We start from the raw sequence: 16962 nt of genomic DNA, 5'->3' as shown, positions 1-16962 counted from the left end.
ACTGAAAAATCTTCTTCCTTGAATTTCTTAAATTATATCCACTGGATGGATTGTGATGAAATCTGGTTAACACTCTATTTGTAGAAGGCAAGTACCAACAATGTCAGTATAATTTTTATAGTTTTAAGCAAAACATTACACTAAAAATTGAATGATTTACTACAGAATCAAGTGTAGATAATCATGTTCCTCACAAATGGTAATGGTAATGGACCAGTACTTTAATAGTGCTTTCTTATATAGTGCTTTTTTTTGTCTCCGAGGCCACTAAAAGTGCTTTACACTGCTAGTCTTATTCACCCAATCACACCACATTCACACACTGACGGTCGAGGGATTTCCAAGAGGAGCCATCAGTTTTAACTAACACATTCGCACTTATTAATACACTACTGACCAACAGTGGGAGCAGTGTCTTGCTCAAGGACGCTTCAGCCTGTGACTACAGAAGCTGGAATCGAACCCCTGACCTTTCGATTAAAAGGCGACAACTCCACCACTGAGCTGACAATGCTGCTCCTGTAATATATTGTGTGACAATAAGGCCAATATTTTAGCTTTGGTTCAAAATATGTCACCTTTAGTATTTTAATAATACCTAAAAGATTTTTAAGATATGTTTTTATTAGCTGAAATTTGGATGGTTGAAATAAGAAAATGCAAGCATTTCAAACTGGTAATCTTGGAAGGTAAGCATCGTTAAGCTAAACTCAGATGCATTTCAATCAGGATACTTGTCAGAAATACAGTCAGACCAAATATTCACAGGTGTTTGAAATTTATAAATGCATCCACTCAGAGTGAGCAGTGACAGACAGGATTGTGGAACTTCAATCATCTGTTAGAAAGAGAAACTTAAAAAAATATTTTAAAAAAAGTAGCTTTCATTGCACCAAATGGAGCGATGTCAACATCCAAAGCTTAGAGCTTGAGCTTGAGCTTGACGTATCACTCTCACAGTCGCCTGTCAAACACATGCTCCCATTTCTATTAAAGCTGCAAGGTTTCTGGTTGAGACCATTAGGAGGGATGAAGTCAGGGCAGAGACACCAAACAAAAATAGTGCTTAAACATTTGAAGCCATTACATCATGAGTTGTCTGAATGAAATGTATCACATTCACGGTAAAATGACCATATGAGTCTTGAACTCCTGCGGTCATCAAATTAGATACATGTGGCAGTACTAATTAATTTCTCTAAACAGTATCAACTCTATTGACTCTTTACTGTTGAGGTGAAGATTTTGTGATGCACATCCCACCCTCACACAACCTCACACACCCATTATTTCTAGGATAAAGACTCTCCTTGTGGGTGCCGAGTCAGTCTGTAAACAATGTTGCAAGCCCTCTGACTTGTTACTAACAAACACTATTGCTCCAATTAATCAGTGTCTCAGCCGCTAAAGAGGTTGTGTAAGATGTGTGTGCAATTGATGACAGTCTCTTAAATAGTTGAGCTTCATGGGCTGTGTGTTCATACCTTATTTGGGGCTGCCCCGCCGCTCAACAGTTCACACACTCCATGTGTCACTGCCTGAGACTTGGGCAGAGATAAAGAGAGCGTGCAGGGTGCCAGGACAGTTCAAAGCTGGACCTGAGAGGAATATATAGGAAGGTCTGAAAAAGACAGATGGGGGGAAATCAATCTGATGAAGACAAAGAAAAAGAAATGAAAGAAGAGAGGGACTGATGGAAGGAGGAGATGTTTAAGGAGGGGGGTGGTGAGTCTCAAGAGCCAATAAAGGACAAGAAAGGAGGATTTCAGGGAGGGTGACTCCAACGGTTCTGAGGTGATTTCAACATTCAGACAGGCAGAGAAGAAGAGGTGGGTCCAAGGCAAACACTCTCATGCTGTCAAGAATTCTCTTTTTTGGAAAAAGTAAGATTGAGGAATGAAATCTGAATGACATGGCCCAAGAAGATCAGTCTGACTTTTTAAGGAGTCTTTATTCAGAGCAGAAGGTGGATTTCTTTTCCTGGACTTAAAAACACCTGCATCCAGCTAACCTGTGTCCGAACTGGACTGCCTGAGAGAGGGGCTCCAAAGTTCCTGTCCCAGAGCTGCTGTGTCCACAGGTCCTGACAGAGGTGTGCCCCCTCCTGCTTCCAGGATCAATAATTCATATGAATGAGGTTTCCTGTGAGTTAGGACAGGACGAGGCGGGCTGCTGTGGCTCAGCTCCAATCTGTGGCACAGTGTGCAGAGAGAGGAGCTGAGGGAACAGAAAAACAAGCAGACAAAGGAGAGAAGAGACAGAGGAAACAGAAAGACAGAGGGAGAGAAGGGCTGCGTGAGAGTTTGCTAATTAAAGGCCAGAAAAACAAAGGAGGATAATCGGAGGAAAGTATTGGGGAGAAAATGAAAGCTCTACAGAAGAATCAGGGACGCACTGACCAGATGTTGGGAGCCATGGCTGACATGCTGACTTCTGTGGCCATGCCCAATCAACAGTGGGTGAGTTGATGATCTGTATGTCTGTTTACTGACTGTTAATGTAGCAGCTCAAAACAATATATTCATTCAGAGCTCGATAAACACATAGGGAGGTATTTTTCAGAGTCAGGAGTGCATGACTGTCAAAATATCTCTTACTGAAATTACCAGTGACTAAGTTTGTTTAATTCCATTTATTAACCTAAAATGGTTGAACCGGACGGGCAGAGAAAGAAGAGGGAGAGAGAAAAGACAGATTTTAAGGTCTCTGTTCAGTGCTTGTGAGGAATCTTGGATGTTCCTGAGGAACAGAAAAGAGAGTAGCAGTGACTAAACCAGCTGACCGTAAACAAACCCATGCAGTCTGGTCAAACGCCTCACTGCAAGCTGGACGCTTCATTGTCTATTTTAACTTCATTCTCTCTACTGCTTTTTTTCCCCTTCTTCTCACAAGTCTGCTAAAGGGACTCCAGACTTAGTGAAAGTAACATATTGTGTTTCTGGTTGTTTAGTTGGAAACTATGGTAGCCAAATTGAGTTAGCTCCATCCCCAAATTGGAATCTAAATCCAATTTCCATAACCAGGAAACAAAAAAATCACACGTGAGTACATTTACGTAACTTTTTGTCTTAAAACATCAGACACTAAGATCCTAAAAATTTTCCCAAATATTCAAACAGGTTTCTTTAATCTATGTGAGGTTGTTTATCTTGATATATCATTTCCTCTCTTGCAGACAGTGGTTAAAAACAGCAGTGATTATAATCTTCCCTCATCCCTGCAGAAGGCTGATAACACTCCTTTCCTCCGTTAACCTCTGCTCATGAGCGGCTGGGTTTTAAATAAAGATTGAAAGTGCCGCTTGAGAAGCACTTCTTATCCAAGCTCTGTGGCAAAAAGTCGACCTCAACAATTTCTGCTGAATTCTTGTTCAGTGTGTAATGGAGAAAAGGCACCAAGATTCAGGGAATAGTGGAAAAACAGCCCCCGGTATAATGTTATTGTGGTTGTGTGACCATAAGCACTCTGTACAATCTTACCATCACTTCCTCATCAGAGCAAAGCTCCAGTGCTGACAAAGGCATCTCTGTGTGTAGCTCTCAGAGGGAGGCGAGGCGGACCTCCCATCGAGCACGGAGGAGAAGGGGCCCATGCAGGGCCAGTGGGAGCCAGAGGGGCTGGAGTGGGAGCAGCAGGCCAGTGCCACAACAGAGAGCCCAGAACAGAGAGAGGGAACAGGTAAGACCTGAAAGGGCTGAACGTTCAGACTGTGACAGAGCATTTGGTGACCCCAGACTTCCACAATGCTTGTCCAAACAGTGGGCCTCACCAAACCAGTCAGAGCTTGGAGACTGACCGAAACACAAACTTCCCACGTCTACATTGATTCCTTTGTGTGAAACTTATCAGATTTCTGAGAACTGACGTTTGAAACAGCCTGTTTAGCCACCTAATCACTGGTATGAAGAAGTCCTTGCAGAAGTGTGTGTTGTTGTAGACAAATACACAACATTGATTTATGATTGCAAGCCCCATGATGTGAAAGAAAAACATTTTCCCCCGTAAAACATGGACTTCAGAGGGTCAGGACAAGTTTGGGACATTCAGGTCCTGAAATTCTTCTTGTATTGTCCTTTGTTTGTCTCATACAGCAGAAAGTCACCCTGTGGGACACACTCTCAAACATCCAAAATACTTGGTTTAGTTTAGGTTAGAGGGGTCTCTACAGTGATGACTGTCTCCAGGTCATTATTGCAACATTTGGCAGGATGTGCGTATGAAGTAGTAAAAAACACAATAACTATACAATAGGAGCAGCAGGGAGCCAAAGGGCCTGTGTCCACCTCAGGCATTCTTTGCAATGACAGCACATGACCTCAACTTATTGATAAATGGATAAACTTGTTGGGGCATTATGGAGCAGCTTGAGTAAAGAAAATTTTCTAGTAAAACTCAAGTGTTTAGTTTCTTCTTTGTCCTGGCATCAGCCATTGTTGCTTAAAAAGTTGACACCAGAAGTCCCACTCCTTTTTCACAAGTTAATGAACTTTAAACACTGAGAGTGCAGTGATAGGGAAAAAAACAAAACAAAACAAATAACAAACAAACAAACAAAAAAGGATGGCAGAGTATCTTTATGCGCTTAGGACAGTGAACCATATTGATATCTAGAAAATAGGTGATACCTGTGCAGAGAATGCTGGTAGTGGACACAGGCCCTAAGGCAGCAAAACTTTGCCCAACCATCAAATAATCAGTCAGTCAACCTGTAGTTGTATAACCCCAAATCCGAACAAATGTTTTCTCAAGACATCTTCCAGAAACATTCGCAGGTTTGGACCTGTGGATGTGAATAAACTCATCACTCCACCCACTCACGCTAGGTGAGTGTTCTGCACTTTTATCATTTTATAATCACCCACTGGGACTTTTTTCAGACATTACACTTGGATGCTGACATGGGAGAGGTCTTTTAATATTGATATTAACAGATTCAAAACAATATGAGGTGTACCTCAGGACTAGCACAATTGCTCACCTAGCGCTCAGTATATCCAAATTTAGGTGAGACCAAGTCTGACTCCCATCATCCCTATCTAATGGTTGCCATTAGACTCTATCAACTTCGGGGAAATTTTTAAATTGGAATCACCTGAGTGTTGGTATTTAGCTCGTACTGAACTCCACCCTCTTCAACCTCATTTAGAAACGATAAAGGTAAACTGCTTTGCTGTAATGTAGCATAAATAAGTAGATGAGAAAAAGCAGAGCTCTTGTGTGAATGCATACACACATGCAACACTTTCCAGATGGGGCAAGAAAACATGTTCAGCTGCCTCCCGTCCTCTCCTGCCCCAGAAGCTATTGGTTGCACTCAGATTTTGATTTCGCTGTGAGGGCCTTGCGTGCATTGCTATTTTCCTTGAGTGGAAAGGAACAAAAGGAGCTTTGTAGTTGTATCTGGGTTTGGGTTAACAGGAGTGTGTGTATATAAAGGGGGGTTTGATGGTGTGTACCATGTGGCTGGAGCACTTACTGTTGTACTGAACAGTACACGGCATACATAAGTGGTGTGAGTGAGACCATAAAGAGTCGACAGAGATGCTTATCTGTAAAGGTTTAGCTCAGACAGAGTGCGCTGCTGAGGGAACTGCTGCCAAATATTATTTCAGCGTATAGCTAAAGGCACAGCGAAGCAAAAAACTTAAAGAAATATGAGATTCAGGTCCATGTGGAAGGAAGATGACCAAATGGGAAAATGTTTGTTCTTGCTCCAGACAAGCTCCTTTGCTCAATTGTTTTTGCAAAGCTCAATTTCCTCCGGATGGGAAATTGGACGGAAAATCAATGGAACACAAAGCAGAAAAACATCTGAACCCCCACAACATACGGACTCTGAAGGCAGAGAAAAGCGCAGTACGAGGAGTATAGAATATCAAAAAAATCAAGTTTCTGTTACCTAAATGAAAAAAAAAATCTTTCACCTCACATTCTTGAGCAGTTGTTTTTATGCAATCTAATGAAAAAAGGTTAAAGGGGACAAATGCTTGTTTCTCCTTTTCACTTTGCCAGACTAGGATGCCTGTAAAGCATTTCTGCCCTAAGTACAAGTCATTTAGTTCCTTCATTGCCCCACAATAGCGTTCTCAATATCCTCATTTTAGGCCATTCTGAAGATCTCGTTGAAGCGCTTCGTTTCGAGAATGACCTCCAGAAACCTCACAACGTCACAGCCCTTTGTGCTCTGATTGGTTAGTTCTATCAGAGGGGCAGAGGGGGCAGAGCCAGGGGGCTGTTTTTGCAGCATGGCAGTATTTACAAAATCGCCATATTGGATGGAGCAGACCGAGTGAGTTTGCTGTTTGCCAAAACTTCACCGTAAGGCATTGATAGCACTAATAAAATGGCAGAGTGTAGGATACGTCCTTTTGTATTAGACCCAGAGTCAGACCCGGACGGTTCTGCAGCTCAGGAGGAAGAAAATCCACCTCGACACAGATCATCTCAGGACGCTTCAGTGTGGTGAGTCAGACCGGTACTGTAACATGTATAGTTTATACGTTTATACTCGGCTCTTGGTGGGTGTATCCCTCGGTGGCGGTTGTGTGGCTAACTCTGATAAAAAGAAAGGATCCTTGTGTCGTCACGAAGGTCAAAATCTCACAGCCAAATCAAATCTCGTTCTAGGATATCAGAAAAAATACAATATCTCATTTTTTGACAATTCAGGAGGTCTTTTTTTTCAACTTTTTATTTTGTATGTAAGTATTAAATCACGGATCAGCATGATATGTCGCCTTTAAAAACATGACTGTTACTGTTACTGTTACTTATGTATACATATCCTTCTTTTTAAGTAATGACATGATGTGGCTTTATGTGTTGAGTCAGCTTGACGACCTATATGCACACGGTAAAACAACTGTGATGCTTGATTAAACTCTTCACTCTTCAACAGAGCTCTTCTTACCTGATATACTTCACCTCCTGTTTCATAGTCGCATGACAACAGGAGCCATGTGAAACAGCAACAATGGACAGATACTAAATACAGGAAATTTGTGAATATTTCAGAACACTTCCCCACATGAAACAAAATGTTTGTATTTGAGAAAATAATTTCATTCAAATAGTAAAAGTGTTAAATGGTTCCTACAATGAGAAATGATTACTGTCTTCTCTCATTATCTGGAAATGTAAAGAACATACAGTCTTCAGCCTGTGGGATTTATTATTGTATGCTTGACACAGCTGTGAATAGGCCTAAGTAATGAATTTTCCTTGATGAAAACTCTTGCTTTTAACCTTAAATGAGTTTAATCGGTGTTGTAAACATTAAGAAAGTCCTTTAAGTCTTCAGATGTGTAAAACAGGAGACATGTGATTACATTCAGCCATGGCTTAACAGGCAGAAGTCATAGTGATGTTTCCATCTCTCGGTGTGACAGAAAAGAGGAAAGAGAAGAGGCCCCTTCTCTCTCTAAAGTTCATGATGGCCATCTGTTACACGTTAGGAATAAGAGGCCTGCCAGTGGCTTCCTCACTGTCAAAGGACGGTACCAGCCTCTATGAATTCAATTCTTTTAACCTGTTCCTCCATTATTTCTCAAGCCCTCATCTTGAATCTCTCTATAACAGGACTTTCTCATCTGTTTGATCTTGTTGCATCTCTCCTCATCCTCCTTTTGTTCTCCAACCCCTATGTATATATGTTCCTTTGGGTGACCTCCACCGGAGTGGTATTTCAAACCTTGTTTCTCTTCCAAGTACACAGAGCTGCTGGCCATATTTCTCTCAAATCTACTTTTTTTTTTTTCCCTTTCTGCTCCCTGGACTCCCTGCTGTATAGCTCATACTCTCACCCTCCCTTAACAATCTGTGTCTATGGTGTCTGTTTCATAACACTGATAAGTGATTGATGGCCATGTGTGTCCACTCACTGTGCGGGTCCCTCTCAAGGTAAAATGCATGAGGCTACATCAACAGGAAACTGCACTGAACCAGTTAGAACAACAGTGTTGTATCTGACCAACAGCTGCATGCACACATAACTCATTGTAAAGACACACACACACACACACACACACACACACACACACACACACACACACACACACACACACACACACACACACACACACACACCTATATTTAACTTTGAAGGTGCTTTGATAGCAGGAACTCATGCACTTCCGGAGTCCAGAAGTTGTATATTGATAAACTATATTTTTCATAACAAACATGTGATCCCGTGAGACAAGTAGTGGCCATTTATGGGACCACAACAATTACATAACACTCTGTCCTTGGTTCTTCATAGTCACTGCGGTTTTATGAAGTGGAAAGGATAACAGGATTGAAATTTGCCACCAAACTCAGCCGTAACTGGAACGCGGGACGGTCTAGTTTGGCTCTTAGTCATATCACTTTTCATCATTTACGATTAGTTTGAGATGCTGCCTGGTAAACGATGTTGAAACTGCATGCTTAATGTCCGAATCTGGTGTAATGAGATGCTCAATGAGTGTGTCACTAAACCCCCCGGTGAATGAAATATGAAAGTTTTGTGAGAGCGGGAAACGTAACAACGACCCAAAATGTAATGACAAATGTAGTAAAGCCTGAAATGTAATAACCTCTTGATAATGTAACCCAAAATGTAATTATGGACCCAAATTTGTAGCAAATTCTTACATTTTGGGCAAAAAGTGATTACATTATGGGTCAGTTATTACATTTATTACATTTTATCACATTATCAGAACATTTTGGGGTCATAACTTTCATTACATTTCAGGTTTTATCCCATTTCTGGTTGTTGTTTTTTGGGCTCTATCAAGCATGGTTTAAGATTTTTTCCTTAAATGTCACAAATCTTCTTAGGGCATGAAAAACTTTTTTTTTTTTTTCAAATGTTTGATTTTTTTCAAAAGTTTATTGTTAACTAAGAGTTTGCTGCCAACAGCTGATGTTTTGCCATTATAATATGTCAATATTAATATAATTAATGGATATGATGTTATATCGATATTCATATTTGTAGGCACAGCTATATCTTCTTATGCACCACATTCATTTACATGGCAACTTTGAGCATGTTCAAATATGCTGTTGTAAGTGCAAAATTCACTTTTCTGTGGGGTTTAGTTTCACCAACTCTATAGGGAATTATTTCAACCTCTTTTCTTTCTTTCTTTCTTTTTTTTTCTTTTTCTTTTTTTTTTCTTATTTTTGCTGAACTTAGATTTAGTTAAGCAGATGTAGATGATGATTCACTTCATCTCCTTTTAATTTTTTTTTTTTTACATTATAATTACATTATAATTACATGTACCACTAGTTTCACAGGATTTATTAAATAAGTGGAGATCATAGGCAAGAAAAAATTGAGATAATTCTGCATGAAATATTGAAAGCATTTATTTTTAAATGAGAAATTCAGCAAAGTGGGTCATGCAGGGCTGGCATGCAGGCGCAGGTCATGCAGGTCTCAGACACCTCACAGGTCACTGCTCCACAGCACAGCTGGCATTTAGACCACAGAGCGACCCAGCAGATGGAGACACATAAACACAGATTTACATGCTCATTACTCCACACGCTTATAAACATGCATTCAAATACGTTGGCATGCTGCTTAAACACTATTTTTAAATCTGTTTATAAACAAAACCATCTAATTTGCTCCTGACAGTAAAAACACTCAAAGATAACTCAGAGATTGAACGTCTCTCCATGTGTGGTCCCTGGGTTTTACTCATGTTAATTAACATTTTCTCCTTTGGGTGGCGTTTTAGCTCAGACTCAAGCTCGAACACAGTCGGCAGTGGTCCCAGAGTCACAGGGCTAGCATGCGTTTCTGGAGCAAGGTTCACTTAGCAGCTACAGAGAGATAAAGAGAGGCAGTGGGTCAGGTACAGACGTGAAAGCTGTGACAGTCTGGATAGGGGAAAGTGGTATGGGATGAGTCAGAAGTGTTTGTGCTGGTCCCTTGCAGTGTGCTGGTATTGGTGGGTGGTATGGGTGTTGCACCCTCTCTGTTTAGTGTCAAGCTCCCGCTGGATGTTGTGGTACATCAGTGAGAGGCACTGAGTGGTACTGGGAGTAAAGTGCTCACACATACAAAACCTCCACAGTCCCACCCCTGTCTTTCTCTTAGAGTATTTCAATTAAATTGCACAAAAAATGTCATATCTCTGCAGACTGTGCAGACAGAAAAGACCAGAACAAGACAGTGACTTCCTCTGCTCTACGATGGGACCACCGCCAACCCCCCCATGTTGGCTTGTCCAGAATGCCAGTTTTGCCTTAATTGGTGCTCAGCTGAGAGATGAAGGCAGGGAGACAGAGAGAGAGGAACTAAGGGAGCATAAGTGAGGGTAAGGGAGGAAGGAAAATCTAAGTGAGCATATTTTGGCAGGATTTCAGCTGGCTGATGGGCTGAGGAGAGGCTAATGTCAGTGGGGGGCTGGGGAACACATTGAGAATAAGCAACTGCATATCTGCTGAAGTGAGACTTGCTGCTGCTATTAGTATGCAAGCTTATGTCATGTTAAATCTTTGCATTTGCATGCTTTTTCCCCTGTAGTTTCAGTGCGTGTGCTTAAATAATACATTATGAAGGAGTCTCCTGCAGCAGGGTGTATTTGCAACATCCTTATTTCAAGATAACTTTACAGAAACATTAGGAAACAGGGTATTTTCATGAGCTGCTTTGCAGTTATTAATTCCTATCAGGACACACCTCTCACAGTTGACTGATGGTCTCCCACAGAGAGTGTAATCCTAACACTTTCGCCATGTTTTTTCAGATAAAAGCACGCATCCATCTGCTTGCATGCTTATCTTTGGACAAGCCCAGATCCAAACGTATATGTATCCAGGGTTTGATTAACCCTATAGCATTCCAAGTCTTTTTCTACACATGAGCAGTGCATGGATGAATCATCATTAGCGTGTGTGTTTGAGTGTGCATGTGTGTGTGTCTTGTGGAAGAAGAGGGTTAGAAAGGAAAAAGATAAAATGATAGAGGATGAATTGATGTAAGTGCATGTCTCCACCTCACCTCGAAGCCAAGAAAGTGGAATACTATTCTCTTATTTCAAAGATTCAGGGATGTGTCTGCATCTCCTTGGCCAGTTTCAGAGCTCATTTGCTCTGAGCTTTTATTTTGCATACAGGAATGCTGAATTAAAGGGGTGAGGGATCTGGGTAAAAGAAAAAACAACTGCATGTCAGATTGTGCTCCAATCATGTCAGTTTTTTTCGTCAGCAAAGTATTTTCCAACAATTTCCATTCCAATTTCTGATGCTGCTTTTCTTGTAAATGTTGATAAATGAAAGTTAAATAAAACATTTTTTTGCTGTCCCAAGCATGCACTATGCAGCCAACCTTATGCAACAAGTAAAATTGCCCCCTGCTGGATTCCCTGCAGAATCACACCCAACACCCCCCAAATTAAGAGCACATGAAAAGACTCCCCAGCATTCACCTCATGAATTCTGAATGCATCTCAAGAGCGCTGTAGTCTTCATCATCCCTCTGCTCTGTCGTCTGTTTGTGTGCAGGCAGCGTTCATCCAATTTGTACAGCTCTGCCCTCAGATTCGTGCCTCTGCGTCTCCGTATTGTCTCATTACTTTTGAACCCTCTGTTTCTGCTGTCAGATCTATTGTTTCCCCGCCGTGCTCTGAAATGCACTCCTGTGCTTGGATAGTGTTTGGCAGCCGTTTCCCCGTCAGACAAGTGGAGACGTTCAGCAGCGCCGTTCGATATTCCTCTGGTGGATTGCCCCCTTCAATCACAGTCGCTTAGAGCATCCATTACACGAAAAGCAATAGAGGAAAGGAGGCCGGGGGGGCATTATGATCTATCCATGTCACACTCCTGTGCAGTCTTTACCTGAGTATAATGCATCTTTAGTGCTTTCTCTGTCATGTTAAAGCTGCTGAGTTTGCCCTGCATGTTTGCAATTAGGGAAAAGGAAACATCAAATGCAGCTAGTTGTGTACTTTGCATGTGTGGCTAACAGGTGAGGCTTCTCCTGTTTGTTCTGACTGTCTCCTGTAGACTTCAGGGAAACATCCTGACAGAAAAGGAAAAGAGATACTTGAGAAACAGCCCTACTGAAAACGGAAGCACCTGAATGTGCCTCAGGGACGGGCATGCCTTTGAGTGTGTAGGGGGGCTGGTTCAGTGCCAGTCGTTACTCAGCCTTCTCTTGTTTCCATCGATGCCCTCAAAGAGGGAACCTGAGTGGGTGCTTGTATTTGTTGCAGCAATCAAGAGGTGATTTCCACTCAGTCATATTGTATTGCAGCCTGTGTGAGAAGGGCATGGTACGATGAGTGCTGGGAAAAGTGAGATGAGATCACAAACTGAGTCATGAGTTAGACGCTGCAGGCAGGAGAAATGCTGTTTGTTGGTCAGAAAATGATTTGCTGGCTCTTGGAGTACTCCATATCAGCATTTTCAGCAGCTTTTTCCTTTTCCTGCGTCTGTCAGTTACCTCTTGAGTTGTTTCCTCAGATAAACCTGCTGTATGCTGTAAAAGCAAACCTGATTTCATTTATGAGAAAAGCTGGTGAGTCATAGTTTTGTGCTGATTGAGTGAAATCTACAGCGCACAACTTTTTAAAATTTATTTATTTATTGTACCATTTACATAACCTTTACAGCACCCAGGTTCATTATCTAAGCTCATCAAGAAAACAATCAAGACCAAGATGGTGTTAAGCTTTTTAAGGCAGGTGTTGATTATGTGTATTTTAAAGACTTCTTCCACCAGAAATGTTGAAATGGGATTTTGCCAACGCGTAAAGAAACAGGGGCTGTTTCAGAGGTTGAATGAACAAAAAGGGCACCAGCTGCATGCTTCAGGGCACCAGTTCACAGAAATTTGCTACTAATAAACTGTTTTACAACATTTTCTCTTTATTTATTTTGATTCTGTTACACAACACAGCCTGTTTTGTAAATTGCTGTTGGGATGGTTCAGTCTTAGGTTAGCAGTGGAGGGTATTAAAAGGATTTTTGAGGGTTTTCTCAGTCATGTGATATGTCTGTAATTATGTGTTTCACAGATTTATTATGTAAGGCACTTTGTTGCATTGTTTTTAAAAAGTGCAATATAAATAAAGTTTATATTATTATTATTATTATTATTATTATTATTATTATTATCATCATTATTTTCTTTTTTATCAGTGCATTTTTTGAACTCATTTCCAAGGACGTCTGATAAAGAATACAGATCAGCCCTTTCTCCCTCTTAGTCTGTCATTTGACCGTTCTTTTATCATAAAATGTTTCAATTAGGCATTGCTTCATAACTCTCTCCTATTCTGTATGATTTGCTAAAAACTTTCTGAGCTGTGATTAACTGTTCGAATGGCGGCCATCCTCGTAGAGTTGGTAGAGATTAGTTGACCCATATTCAGACAACTTCCAAAAACCTGTATCTAAGTAGAAGGTTATAAAACCCTTAGTGAATCCAATATTAGTTACACTGTTAAATGTAACTTGTTGTTTCATAGTAAAAATTTGACCTAAAAGGCTGCCTCAAAATTTCAAGTTAGGTCAAAAAATAAATTTTGTTGTTTGAATACCAACGAAAGTTAACTTAATTAAATGAAATGTTTTGTGTCGACTCTTATTTGTTTGTCGACTCAACTACTTCACTGTAAAACAATTCACTACATTGTAAAAGTAATGATATTTTTTACTGGCAGCAGGGGCAATTTTACCATTATTTTTAACAGTGCCTGTGCTGTAATTTATTTTTACACTGTAATACTATGGTTTGGATTACAGCTTATGAATCAAGGGTAACATCCGGTTAGTAAAAATGAAGCGGATTGGCTTCATTTCACAGTTTCAGGAACAGATGGGTGACGTCATGGAGACTTTGTCCGTGTTTTATACAGTCTATGATATGAATGCAAAATAACAGTAAAATACTGGAAACCCTCCTTGTACTGTTATTTTAAAGCAGTTATTTTTGTTGTGATGGCTTTTTGTAACCGTGAGTGAGGAGGGACCACAGTGGATATGAGACCTTGCTGTACATATTGGAAATGGGCTGGACTTTGAGCCCCCACACTAACAATAATAAGCTGCCAGTCAGTCACATGAGATGAATTGGGTGAACTTGTGGTCTTAACATCTTCTAAACCACCATGTTACAAAAATTAACACCCCCGTGTGCCAGTTACAAAATTGTCATTATTCAGCATCATTTCCAGAGACGTCACAGCCCCTTTCCTTTCACTCTTTGTTTGTTTGTTTGTCCAGACTGCGTCCTTTATAGCAAAGTGAACTGTCCTGCTAAATGACTACAGTTATAGTCTCTCTCACCCACCCACCCACACACACACACACACACACACACACACACACACACACACACACACACACACACACACACACACACACACACACGCACGCACACACACACCAAGAATGCCAACATTGTGAAACTGGAAACATTTGGAAAGAAAAGGTCATAATGTCATTACCATAAATAATCACAGAAGCTAATATCGCCGCTCTGTTAGCCTGAAAAAACCTGAATAAGATCCATGAAGTCAAACACGTGACACCTTTAGCTCAACTCTGTGAATAGCATTGTGTATTACTACAAACCTGGCTGTTACTATTTCCAGGGTCAGCTCTGAGCGCACCGTATCGTCTGGTCTGCGTTAGATAGCCGTTGAGAGTAGCAGACGTGCAGCCAGGAAACAGGAGGGTGCCGAGAATAAACAGCTGAGAGGGGAGAAACACAGAGAACAGGAAGGGAGAGAAAATTAGGGGAGTGGGAACCTTATCCTGGAATAGCCAGCAACTAGAGCTGCAGACTCCACCCTTTTCACCCCTCCCCTTACTCCGTCTCTCTTTCTCTTTCTCTCTCCTTCACTGCTATCTCCCTCCCTCCCTCCCTCCCTCCCTCCCTCTTTCCGAAGCAGTCTCTTAGTCTGTCATTTGACCAGGCAGTTCACAGAGGCGAGAGCTCAACACCAAGAGGAAAACAGAGGAAAAAGGAGAGACAGAGGGAGAGGAGCACATTGAATAAAACAATCATCTTGCTGGAACCTTTTAACGGCTTTTATCACCATCTGGGAAACCCGGTGGGTCTGTGAGCGTGGATTTTTGTCTTGGCAGCAGCTTTTGTGGACTCTTCCCCCTCTTCTCGGTTTAGGATGTGTGGGCTTTAAAAGTCTGTCTGCTGTCAACTACAGAGGAGGCGGATTAACTGACACCTTTTAGGGGATTTTAACTTTGGGGAGTCTACTTGTGAGAGGTAGAGAGAGTGGGAGAGTGAAGGAGAAAGAAGAGAAAAACGAGAGGGGGGGAGAAGGAGAGAAAGTGCCGGGCCATGCCCACCTCTGCTCATGGTTGAACAGCATGAAAGGGGGCCACCATCACCATCGCCACCACCGAGGCTGTGGCTGCCAACACTTGTTCCGTAAAGTCTTGACCAAGTGTGGCTGCTGCTATGCCCGTGTCAGAGGTCAGTGCCACTAACTTTTACCCACACACATACACACACAAATGCAGAAGTTATTCCAAAAGTTGTTTTTAGTTATTCTTTTGAACTCTTTACTTTACTTCTGAAATGGTTTTGTGGTTCTCTGTCTCATTTTAGTGCAGCTATTCACTTGTTTTTCTTGCAAATTACTCCAAACAACAGCAATCACTCCTCTCCTCTTCCTTGATTTAATACCTCTGCATTCCCTTGCTCTTCCTCTCCTCCACGTTTTCCTGCACGTCCACCCACCTCTCCCTTATCTCCCCTTCCATTCCTCTGAGTGTATGCTAATGGTTTAAATGCAAGCCTCAATCCTCTCGCCTGCTCACTCCGCCTCCAGCTACAGCAACAGATGTGTGTCAAATACACATCAGAGCAGGCGATCCTTCCTACAGATGAGTGCACAGTGAGGGGGACAGGGAAGCAGAGGGCATGCATCACACATTCTTCCATTAAAAATAGAGTGTGTGTGATTTGGAAAGTGTCCCCTCGTCATGATGAGTGTGTGTCAGTTGGGTATGTGCAGCACGTGGATGGATGAAACACACGCAGTTGGGGGAGAGACTCTGAAACATTCCTGTAGCCCAAACAGAGAGAGCTGCACAAAACCAGCAGTAATCCCCCCCCTTCAACCTCCAGCTCTCCTGTTTGTAGTAATGAACTGCAGCAGGAATAGCAGCGGTCCATTAGAATATTGTGTGGTTTAGTGAAAACAGCGGGTGATGTGAGATGTAATAACAAAAAGGCCGGTGAGCTGGACCATCATCTGCAGCCCAGGTTGCTTTGTCAGGGTTCAAGCTGAAGTCAGGACTCTGGACAATCACATCTCGATCTATTTTCATCCATCAGTTTCTCACATGACCTCTGCCTCTGCGGCTTAGACGCAAAGTTAACACAACAACGTCGTCTAATAGCACTTTATGAGTTTACACCACGGTGCCACGCTGTGTGTTTGTTCTCTTTTACAAGCCAACATCAAAGGGATCAAAACAGCGGACCTACCATTGAGGCTCTGTACATTGGAGGGGGTGCACATGAAGTGGGCTTTCACATTATTAGGCCAGCAGCGTTGGATACATACCTTGGATTCCTCTGGTTTAATCTTTTATGTAATGGATATTCCTCTTTTCCATCGCCTGCAGCACCCCACTGCCCCTCTACCATGTTATCATAGCAAACACACACACGTAGCTCATACAACATGCAGTATTTCAAGCAATCAAAAGAAACCTTGGAAAAGGAGAAAATGTTTCATACTTTAGAGTTACTCCTAAAAAACTTTTAATCTCACTTGAAAATCTGAGTGGATTACCTCAAAGCTAAAGTCTGTGTGAGTATCCAAACTATCATATTTCTTGGAGGACATGTAAAGTACGTTTCTTCGTTGCTACCACTACTTTGGTCTTAGAGGGGCACATCTAAAGTCTCTTCTAGCACCCCTAATGTAAAGCTGTATCTATAAATAACATGATGTCACTGGGCAAAGATCATCTTCT

The 16962-nt window shown here is 41.7% G+C and overlaps 1 protein-coding gene across 3 annotated transcripts in view; it reads left to right on the top strand.

Moving 5' to 3' along the window:
* Window positions 1-1470: 1470 nt before the first annotated feature.
* The window catches only part of arhgef25a (Rho guanine nucleotide exchange factor (GEF) 25a), a 67662-nt gene continuing 52170 nt past the window's right edge, over window positions 1471-16962 (top strand). The window contains exons 1-2 of one of the 3 annotated variants that reach the window (XM_074682269.1): window positions 1471-2459; window positions 3537-3678. In XM_074682269.1, coding sequence (XP_074538370.1) covers window positions 2364-2459; window positions 3537-3678 — 238 coding nt within the window. In that variant the 5' untranslated portion in view covers window positions 1471-2363. Of the gene's footprint in view, window positions 2460-3536; window positions 3679-14910; window positions 15449-16962 lie in introns of those variants that run through there. The other 2 variants (XM_074682268.1, XM_074682270.1) reach the window with 2 other exon arrangements.

Source organism: Halichoeres trimaculatus, unplaced genomic scaffold (genome assembly GCF_033239565.1).
Source record: "Halichoeres trimaculatus isolate MK-OKI-2021-1 unplaced genomic scaffold, fHalTri1.1 fHalTri1_scaffold_11, whole genome shotgun sequence".
NCBI lineage: Eukaryota > Metazoa > Chordata > Actinopteri > Labriformes > Labridae > Halichoeres > Halichoeres trimaculatus.
This window is presented reverse-complemented; position numbering and strand designations above follow the sequence as displayed.